Raw genomic sequence first — 11403 nt, forward strand, 5'->3', positions numbered from 1 at the left:
ACATAGATCCAGAGAGATAGGAAACCCTAGGACTATGTCACTTCCCCTCTCTGTGTATCTGTGTTAGTGGTACTAATTTGTTATTGTTGCTGTTTTGTTTTGTTTGTTTAGCTAAGAGTTCTAGTTTTTTTTTCTCACAAAGAATTATACCCTAATGTTTTGTTCTAGGCCTTTTTAATTTTTATTTTAAGATGTGTGATTTTGGGCAAGTTTCTTGACCACTCTGGACCCCGGCTTGTTCATCTGTAAAACAGAATCACTGTGCATCCCAGGCTGGCCTGGAACTTTAGATTTTCCTGCCACTACTGCCAAGTGCTGGCATTACAAGTGTGGACCACTTTGCCCAGCTTCCTTCTTTGGTCTTTTGGCTCAACAGTGCCTTGGTTAAGTTATTCATTAAAAAGAATCCTTGAGGGGCAAAGAGATGACTCAGGGGTTAAGAGCACTGGCTGCTTTTCCTGAGGTCCTGAGTTCAATTCCCAGCAGCAACATGACAGCTTACAACTCTCTGTAACTCCAGCTCCAGGGCATCTGACACCTACACATGAGCAAAACACCAATGCATATAACAAAATCATTTTAAAAAAAGGGGGGGGGGATCCTTGATGGAAAGAGATAGCCCAGTTAGTTGTATTCAGGTTAGGAAAGTAAAGCTTAATTAATAAAAGTCAATTATAGATCTGACAGAGATGGTAGTTCTGTAATCCCAGTATGAGGAAGGGGAAACAAGAGGATGGCGAGATCAAGACCACCTTGCTAATCTTCTCACCACATAAATTTTAGGTTTCAGTCCGCCAGTCATTAGCAATCTGCTGCATCACAAGACGTGCCAACATTCCCTAGCAACCAGTCCAAATCTAACAAAAATCAACCTGGATACGAGAAAATATCAGTTGTAATATTCCGGAGTCTGGGGCAAAAGGTCATGAACTTGAGGTCATCTATACAGCAAGATGTTGTTTAAAATTTAAAAAGGCAATGATCGCAGCTCTTAAAAAGTCAGGTATCGCTGGATGTGGTGGGAGGTAGAAGCAGATGGATCCCCGTGAGTTTGAGGCCAGCCTGCTCTATAAAGCCAGTCTAGGACAGCCAGGGCTCTGTTCCACAGAAAAACCCTGTCTCAAAGGAGGGGGGAAAAAAGTCAAGTATCTCGCCCTGGCAAGATGACACAAGGCTGTGGTAATGCATACTTTTAATCCCAGAGGCCAGCCTGGTCTACAGAGGGAGTTCAAGGATAGCCAGGGCTACACAGAGAAACCCTGTCTCAAACAAACAAACAAACAACAACAACAACAAATATATAATGTATATATGTATGTATGTGTGTATAGGCAGGCAAGGTAGCACATACATGTAATCCCAGTCCTGAGGAAGCAAAGTAGGAAGATCCTGTGTGTTTGAGGCCTGCCTGCCACAGCTATGAATTTGACCTGCCACATGACACCCAGCTGTGAAAGTCCCTGCAGCTTGGTGTTTTCTTGATAGCGTTGACCTGTTAATCAGTATCATGCACATACACTTGTTTCTTTTGTAGATTCCAATGACTTGAGGTTTTAACTTAGTAATGGTGTTACAATATATTTGTTGTAGTATGTATAACTAGTCACCTTTCAGTGAGATTCAAATAAGCCTTTTCTGTCTTGAAGTTCTTTTGAGATAACTTTTTAAAATCAGCTCTTATCCTCCCTCTACAGGAGAATTTGCAGCCTTCAAGTAGCCACTCCACCATGGCAGCATCTACTCTTTATTTCTTAAGTCTTGTGTTCATACAATTTGTTAACATCAAAACACAGTTCTGTTCCTCAAATCTTTTTTTAAAGATACAAAATTTTCGATGCATAAGCTCGTGTGGAACAGAATGGAATTTCCTATTCAACAAAAGAGGGAAGAATGTTTTAGGAACCAGAATTCTCTGCTGCCCGTGTTTCTTCTTCAACACAAATATCATGTGCATACAAGTCTGCCCATTCCCAGGAAGAAAGAGGAGAGACCCTGAATTCTGCCCTTTTGGTGGTCAGGCCTGATGGAAAGAATCTGCTGCTGCAGCTTGGGAAACTTGCTATGGAAAGTCTGCCGGTCAACTTTGCCCTTCTAACCACCAGATCAGTTTGTGGCTGGTCATCTGATGGGGCAATTTCAGTCATCAAGCATCGTTCTTGCCTGTTCTGGGATTATGTTGTGGAGCACTTTCCCTGTCCACCACCATTAATTTCTGAGGGATGGAGTAAATGCAGCATACCCTTTGTATAGCCCTTGCTTGGTCCTCAACAAATGTTATCACAGTAAAGTTCTTCAAATTTAAGTGGAGGGTGAGAGGTGAGGAGACACGCTGCATTGGGGCAGAGAAGAGGGGATGCTGCATCTTCTTCCTCACCTCCTGCTCTCTCTCCTCGGGTTGCCTTGCTCACTGGGCTGCTCAGTGCTGGCACACATCGCCTTCTTTTCTCATTGGGTCCAGCAATGGCGGTGAGGGTTGGGGATTGTTCCATCCACAATGTAGCAAATTCTCAGGAAAATACAGTTCCTATCTTCCTCTCAGCTCTTCCAGTCACCAAAACTTATGTGGCTGCTTTGTCCAGGTCATAAAATGCCATGGACAGCATCTAATTAAGAGCCTACAAAACTGCTTACTGACAGTTTTGAATGTGAGAAATTTGTGTAATTTTTTTGTTTTGTTTTGATTTTTGAGACAGATCAGTTTCTCTGTGTAGCCTTGGCTGTCCTGGACTTGCTCTGTAGACCAGGCTGGCCTCAAACTCACAGAGGTCTGCCTGCCTCTGCCTCCCAAGTGCTGGGATTACAGGTTGTGTCACTGAGCCCAGCAAATTTGTGTAATCTAAATGTAAGGTACAAGTTTTAATTTCTCAGTTTCTTCTATTTTTATTTTAAAAAATAATAATTTTCAGGTTTAATTGGAATAAATGAATACTTCCCACAAGAATATATATATCCTGAAAATTATATTTTGTGTTAACTGTAAACAACTTTTAAAGAATGGTTATTATCCTTTTCTCTACCTAAAATTATGGGGAGTCTTAGCATAATGACAGTTATTTATACTTTTTAAATTAATGGTACTTGCTGGATCCACACTAACGTCTTTGCTAATCCCATTGTTTCTTCCAACTTAACTCCTACACTACATCTTACATCCTCTTTCTAGTCTTTTACCTATAATATGCAACCTAAAATAAAAGTGGTGGTGTCTCCATGCATTCTCCTCCTCCCTTTTTTCCCCAAGCCTGGTCTTCAAAGGGTTGGGTAATTTGGTAGCTGAGTTCCCTAGTCTGAAAGAGAGCCATTAGGGACATTGAAGTTGTAGGAAAGTAGGAGGCCTGTCACCGGTTGTTTTTTATAGAGCCCGAAATCCTGTCTTTGCACAGATCAAAAGTATAGCCTAATCACAGCTTCCCTTGGCCTTTATTTAAAGGTAGTATAAAACCACCATACTAGCAAAGAAAGTGACTGGATGTATTAATGGTCAGTACCCCTCTTATCCAGAAATCTTGAATCATGATTTATAAATGCAAATTAAAGGAGATATACTTAGCAACTACACTATAGCTAAGAACTTGAAAAAAAATACTATGTTATCTAAAATTTTAAAATTAATCTGTCATCAAAGGAATGCTTACTGAAATTTTTATAAACTCCTACTAAGCTGGAAAGTATTCTGGTTATCAATCAGTTAGCAGCAGTGTGCTTTGAAGTCTTAGTAGAACAATGTCTTAAAATTTTTAGAAGCTGAAAATGATTCATGCTTAATATAAAAAATGGCCCCTGTGTATGATGTGCCACATGAAAGGCACTGTTATCTTTTAAATGCTTTTAAACATGGCTGTTTGTTTTACAGCTAGAAAGAGCTAGGCTTTGCCTGCGGGTGCACATGTAGGCCCTGCTGAGAAGGTGAAGCTTTGAGGCATGCTCAGCGCTGAAGGATGGGGCCAGCGCTGGCGGAGGAAAGCTTAGCACGGGAGTGGTCTAGGCAAGATGCACAGGGACAGACTTCCTCCTTCCCTCACTCTAGGACAGGTTGCTCTCGTGTGGAAAGGAAAGGAGGTCATACAGTAAATGGAGCTGTGCCCAGAAACCAGGCTCAGGGTGTTGAGAGATTTTTTTTTTTAATAGAGAACATAAGAACTAGAAATTAATATTTAAACCCTCCTTATTTTCTATCAAATAGTTTTTCTTATCGTTTACAAACAACATAAAAATATTTTCTTTGTGGTTTTTTTTTTCCTTTATTTTTTTATGTTTAGGCTGCAGATAATCTTGTTGAGCTCCTAAGAAAATACAAGGAATTTGTCATTTGTCTGTGCCGAGCACTTTATGAATAACTGTATAGACAGCATGTGGCTGCTTCGCTCATCCTGTAAGGCTGTAGCTGTCGGTCCATGAAGTGGTTGCAGTGCCTCCTCACATCTGTTTTGGTTTGGTTTGGAGTGAAGTCTTTAAAAGGTTTGAGAGCAACTCTATAGAATTGTTTTTAAATATGTAGCACTCCTGATGGTCTTTCTCACCATTAAGCTACAGGACTCAGACTTTTTCCCCTGAGATATAATTAGCCTCAAAATGTAGTTTATAGAAGGAATTTGTGAATAGAATATCCAATGTGATCATTCATACTTCTGTGTCTTCAAGGAAGATTCTGTGTGACTGTCAGATTCTGGTTCCTGGGCAGCCCGTCTCTAACTATATTTGAGGTCGAGAAGGGCATAATGAGGCATCCTAAAAGATAGTCCAGTATAAACTGTGTGCTGGATTTACACTAGTACGGGAGAAAGCAGTGTGTAAAAGACATAATTCAAGACTTCAGCACTGTCAACCAGAAACCTTGTAAATACTCCCTGTCTTGGTGCAGCTCCACTCCTTCTATTACATGATGTCTTGTATTTGTCAGGCACTGTCAGAGCTGCTGTTTGTCCCTCTTCGGGGCTCACCTGTCCCCACTGTACACCCCCCTCCTAGCCTCTTGCAAACTTCAGCATCTAGCTTTAGTTGGAAACACAGTTCAGGGTTCAGGTGACCTCTTCAAAAAAACTACCTCCTCAGAATGAGGTAATGAATAGTTATTTATTTTAAAGTATGAAAAGTCAGGAGCTCTAGTACATGAAGATGTAAGATTTTAGTTTTTCTGTGTACCTGTAGTGGAGCACTCATTTTGTCCTAAAGGGCATTATACATTTAAGCAGTGATACTGTTTAAAAATTTTAAAGGTGTAGCTCGGAGTATCTGTTACTGGAATTGGTGCCAGAGTCTGTTTATAATATATTTCAAATCTTAACCTAAGTGGGTCGCATGAAGTTAAATAATTATGGTAACACTTTGCTAACCATGATATAATTCTACTTTTCAGTAGTAGGTTAGGCAAAACAGTACACCTTCATAGTGAGTTGGCCACAGCTTTGTCACACGCACAGATACTCATCTAAAGAGACTGCCCAGCTAAGAGGGTAGGCGGATGCCCTTTTTTGCTCAGATTCTCTTCTTTGTCCAGGTTGGCATTGTTAGTGCTAGAATATCAGCACCTTGACCAGCACATGGCAACTAATCAGCTGTTTTTAAAACCGTAGCCAGAGATAGAAAGTTCCCTGTGAGTAGGAACAGCAAGTAGCTTACAGGAGTGAAACAGTGTAGGGAGGCTCTAGGAAAATACCTTGACCATTTGCCAAATTATCTTACTGTGCCTTCATGATGCAATAAAAAAAAAAGCTAACATTTTAGCAGAAATCAGTGATTATGAAGAGAACGGCCAGTCTGGTTTAACTTAGCTGTGATAATATTTTTTAGAGTGCAATTTAGACTGCGAAGATAAATGCACTGAAGAGTTTATAGCCAAAATCACATTTAAAAAAATAAGAAAATGGTAAATTTTCAGTGAACAAAATTATTTTTTTAAAGCACATAATCCCTAGCATAGCCAGAAATATTTACCACATAGAGCAACTAGATTGAAAATACAGTTCAGTGACATTTCTAGAGAAACTTTTTCTACTCCCATAGGCTCTTCAATGCATGGAACTTTTATACAAAATGACATTTGAGATACTGCTGTAGTTTAGTTTTGAAGTAGTGTGTGCTGGGCAGCAATCAATTTTTAGCTCAGTGAGAAAAAACAAATTGTAAGTTTGATTTGTTTCCAGAGAAATGCTGCCAACCTAGACACTGAGTTTTTAGAGCTTGAAGTGTAAACTTGCCTCCCAAGACCTGTTTGCAGATGAAATTGGCTAGTGCTACTGACTGCTCTGGTGCAGAGTGGCAGACAGAGGACTGTCTCTGAATTGTATTTTGTAGAGGGACAGAGGAATAGTGAAACACCTGGCCAGTGTGTGTAAGCTGGACACTCCATGCTGCTCTGACTGCATCTTCTTTCCTCATAAGAAACTCATGTGCTTTCCCCCTGTATGTCCTTGAGTTGTTTTCACTCAGACATGGAGATGAATTACTGATGCTGAAAGAGACTGAAATGGGCTCCACATCACCAGCTCTGGTAAAGCTGAAGATGGTATATCAGCTCACTGGATAATAACTTTAATAGTTTTGGATAACCTACTTCCACTTCCATTTGGGCAGAGATATTTAAATTGAAATTTAGTCCTAATTTTTCATATTTTGAAAGGAAAAATTAACAGTTCTTATGAGGTACTTTTAGGGTAGAATCTGAAGTCCTCATTTTTATTTTATTTTTTTTTCCTTTTCACTGGGGTTGCATCAAGGGCCTTGTATGCACTAGGAAGGGTTCTAGCACTAAGCCACATTCCCCAGTATGTAAAATATTAGCAGTTAAAACACACACACGGACACACGGACACACACACACGGACACACGGACACACACACACACACACACACACGGACACCTTACTAAAGTGATAAAGGTGGGTCCTTTATTTCGACCTCCACAATTCCAGCTGTCCCTTTTATTAATTAGTCAGTATCACTAAACTCTTTACGTTAATTTAGCTGTTTTGACTAATTGCAGTGATATAACCAGTTGTGCATGAGGACAACAACCAGTGTGGGTTTTCGTTTTTGTTTTTTGTGGTGCATTTTTTGTAAAGAATTCTGTAGATTGAAGTGCTCTTTGAAAATGGAACTGAAGTATATTTATTCTTGTTAGTATCAAAAAGTGTTTTGTGCAAATCATTTGCTTATCCTGGCAGGCTGGGTGCATTTCCCACCTGCCACGATGGCGGATTCCATCCACGGCGTACACAGGGGAGACAGGCAGGAAGCGTGTGAAGGGTGTGTTTACAGGGCTGGAATGTGGGTTATCAGTGAGTTACTTAGTCCTACTTTTGCCTTGAAAATCACTGTTATTTTGAGACTTTTGAACCCATGTGTGTTTGGCTGGGCTGTGAGTTACATAGGAAGAAACTGCAAACTAGCACAAGCCAGCAAAGCTCATAGACTAGGCACAAATGGAGGAAAGTGGACCAAAGTAAGGTAGGGTGACACTTAAATCTAGGGCTTAGGGAAAGACTAAGGGTGGAAGAAGAACTGTAATCACCTGAAGTGTGATGTAAGCGTGCAATAAGTGTGCTTCTTGTTCTAAGCTGTGAACTTTTTTTTAATCATTCCTTTCTAATACATTTATGTATGTTCCATTGCTGACTAAAACCAGCTAAGTGAACATATGCCTTTTTATTCATGTTATTTACCAATATAAGTGGCTAGCCTTGGTGTCTTATTTATCTTCGTGTTGTATTAGTTTACATACCAGGGATGTGTGTGTGTGCTGTACTCTTCCTTTATTTGAAAACACTTTTTGCTGGGTCATTTCCTTGGCTATTCCACAATACAGTTTTGGTTTGGCTTCCACGTCACCTTATTTGAAGGACTGTGTCCCAGTAACAGAAGTGACAGTGCTCCCATTGTTGGGTGTTCTGCTGATCCTTTGCTTCTACAGCACTTGCCTCTCCTGAGACACATACAGCCAACCGATCAGGGGACGGACTTCACCATTCATCGTGTCTCTTGGATTCTGTTAAACAGACCATTCTTTGGCTTTAGACCAGGAAAAAAGAGACAACTCTAGCCATCTGCCAAGCCGCACCCTCAAAGGTCATATGTCCTTCTTGGTCTGAGGACAAGTCTCCAATAAGGGAGAGGGGAGGGAAATGCTTCATGTTTGAACTGCAGTGAGTTACGGCTCCTGTTCAGCACCTGCACCTGCGGCAACTCACACACATTCCTCTCGTCTCTAACTGCCAACGGTCTGGGCTTGTGTCACTGCAGTTCCACTCAGCACTGAGAAGGTTCTCATGGAGTCTAGCGTGTGCCCAGTGCAAAGATGGGGACTTTTTCATTATCCACAGACCTCTCTATACCTGCTTTGCAAAAATTATAATGGAGTAACTATTTTTAAAGCTTATTTTTCAATTCATAAGAAAAAAACATTTATTTTCAATCAAATGGATGATGTCTCCCTCTTATCCCTTATTTCTCAATGTTTGCTTGAATTTTTTTTTCCTTCCCCATACCTACTTCTTAATTCTTTAGTTCTTTCCTGCTCAGGTCCCTTCATTTGTACTTTGGAGTTTTTCTCATGTAAATTTGTATAATGGAAAATATTGTTCAGTTTGGATAGAAAGCATGGAGAATTAAATAAAAAAAGATAGCTGAAAATCAAATTGAAGAAATTTATTTCTGTGTAAAGTTATTTAAAAACTCTGTATTATAAAAAAGGCCCCCAAAAAGTGCTATGTAATTGATGTGAATATGCGAATACTGCTATAATAAAGATTGACTGCATGGAGAAACCTTAAGATTATTTTTCTAGCACTGAAATCCAATAATAGTAGTCAACTGGCTGTTGACAGTCATTTCCAGGCTAAAATGCACTTAGTTAAATAATTTTGAATGCTGCTTGACGGGTAGAAGTTAAAGTTGGCCAGATTCCTGCATGGTCTAGCCAGCTTGTAATAGCCTTTTTTTTTTTTTTTAATCAAGTTTCAGTGAAGACCCTCAAATATTTAGCAGCATTGTGACCTTAGGCATCTTTGTTTAAAGTGACTTCTCAGTGTAACCACACAGTTGAAAGTCTAATTTAAAATTTTAAAGCAAGTTGATGTGTAGAAATCATCTCAGAACTGTTTTGTTTTCCCCCTTAAGGGGGGAAAAACAGCTTTGTGGCACAACTTGCAATCGCACACTTTTTATATTAGCAGATTTTGTCCACAAATACATCTGAAACTGAGCTTGTAGTTTTCAGTGCTGATTACCCCATTGGCTTTATGCATTTAGTTCAGAATCTCCTTTATTTTGAAAAGCACCTGAAATATCTTCAGACAAAATATATCACACTACCAAACAATTTCCAGAAAAAAGATGGCTTAAAGCTCCATACCTGGAAACCCTATGAGAATAGTATGAAGGGACAGAAAAATTGGCAGGAGGGCACAGGCCTGAGGGATCCCTTTCTGACTATTCCATTTATGTGCCTCTCCAACCTAAAGATGCTGTCAGAACTTAGTATTCTCTGAACCATAGCTTTCTCAGATGAAAAAAAAAAAGTCTATATTTACAAGTTCATTTTCTAAGTGACCATTTTTAATTACAAGAGCTATTGCTGCTTTACTTTTCAATGTATCATACATGGAAGTTTTCCATAAAATTTGTCTCTGGATTATGGATGTTTTACTTGTATTTCAAAATGCTTTCACAAAGAACTCTACCAGCCAGCTCTTCTGAACAGACTGTGATCATACCTTACTGCTTGGGTTATATATAATCTCCCAAACTCATGAGTAGAGAGTCATTAAAAAGAGAGCCCTCATCGCATGAAACTCTGAAGGAGTCTATGCGACCAGAACCCAAGATGAGTACAGAACAGTGGTGCAGTGAAACCATCCACACGATTGCTGTAAGGAAGCCTAGGGTGACTCCCAACAGTGAGTACAGCTAGAAGAGGATGCTTAGACACTGCTCCACCTGCATTTGCTGTGTTCATCAACCAGGTAAGGAAGGCACTAGCCATGACAGAAGGCACTGAGGTAGGTCAGCACACCAGCTTGGGCTACTGACATTTCCTTCAGAGTACATACATGTATCCTGTAGATAGCAAGATGGTAAAGGAAAGCAGAAAAGCCATCTTGTTCAGACAATTTTCGGGGGCTAGTGGGGCTTCCCTGTGGAAAGTCATACCAGGATCCCAGGGTGGCCACAAGCCTTAGATGAGTTGTTCTAAAGTTATTAGTCCAAAAAAGTAATTGCTTCTATTTAGAAAAGCGGTTCTCAAGTCGGGCGGTGGTGGCTCACACCTTTAATCCCAGCATCGGAGAGGCAAAGGCAGATAGATCTTTGTGAGTTTGAGACCAGCCTGGCCTACACAAAAACCCTGCTCAAAAAACAAAACAAGTCTCCTTAGGGTACCGTAGTATGGGGAGCAGGGGCTGCCTCTGACAGGGACTCTGGGACCCACTAGTTGATCACTTCCCCCTGGTGGGGCGGCAGCAGCGGCTTGCCAGGCCACAGAGGAAGAGGATGCAGGCAGTCCAAATGAGACTTGAGAGGCTGGGGTCAGACGACAGGGAAAGTGGGGGCTGGGGGGTGTGAGGCAGGGAAGATGGAAGAGGTGGGAGGCTCCAGTCAGGATATAAAGTGAATAAAAATTTTAATTAAAAAATGAAAGTAATAGTTCTCGACCTATGAGTTATGGCACTCTGTTGGTCTTTAATTTTTTAAGGCCTTTTTGTATTGATTAAGCCAGCTCACCCACACACAGATGTGAACACAAAGCCCCATGGAAGTGCTCCCAGTGCTGTAGCTGGGACGGCTCTAGGTGCCAGTGAAGAAAGCAGGTGTTCACTTGTTTTAGCTTCTGCTGCTACTGTGATCGCTGTGGCAACTGAAGAAAGGCAAGTTAGTAGTTAAATGTGTTACAGGAAACCCTACCGTACTCCAGCTTACAGCCTGCCACAAGTTGGTCAGGGATACTTAAATGCCAAACCCAAGCTTATAACCATTACCATGTAGCCCTAGCCTCTCTCAAACAGAACCTTCAACCTCAGTCAGTCATCTTGTTCCTAAACTCCTGTGTTTGAATGCTTGCCCATAGGGAGTGGCACTAACTAGGAGGTGTGGCCTTGTTAGAGGAAGTGTGTCTCATGGGGATGGCCTTTGAGGTCTCCTATGCCCAAGCTACACTGAATGAGGCAGTCTCTTGCTGCCTTCAGGTGAAAATGAACTCTTAGCTCCCTCTGCAGCACCCATGGCTGCCTGCATGCTGCCGTGCTTCCCACCATGATAATGAGTTAAGCCTCTGAAACTGTAAGCCAGCCCCAACGAAAGCCTTGGTGGTGGTGTCTCTTCACAGCAGTGGGAATCCTAAGCCACTTCCTTAGCACATCAGCTACTCTTCCACATGGAGAAAATCTCGTGGTTACTGACTTACCACTTGCT

The 11403-nt window shown here is 41.0% G+C and overlaps 1 protein-coding gene across 3 annotated transcripts in view; it reads left to right on the forward strand.

The window, feature by feature from the left end:
• Positions 1-1912, forward strand: part of BRAF (B-Raf proto-oncogene, serine/threonine kinase) — a 109743-nt gene extending 107831 nt beyond the window's left edge. For all 3 annotated transcript variants that reach the window (XM_084785217.1, XM_084785216.1, XM_084785218.1), the window contains one exon: positions 1695-1912. Coding sequence is in view for 2 of the 3 variants with exons in the window: in XM_084785216.1 (XP_084641342.1) it covers positions 1695-1717 (23 nt within the window). In the remaining variant the exon portion in view is untranslated. The remainder of the gene's footprint in view (positions 1-1694) is intronic.
• Positions 1913-11403: the final 9491 nt, after the last annotated feature.

The sequence above is a fragment of the Acomys minous genome (assembly GCF_964271855.1).
Source record: "Acomys minous genome assembly, chromosome: 6".
In the NCBI taxonomy this organism is placed as follows: domain Eukaryota; kingdom Metazoa; phylum Chordata; class Mammalia; order Rodentia; family Muridae; genus Acomys; species Acomys minous.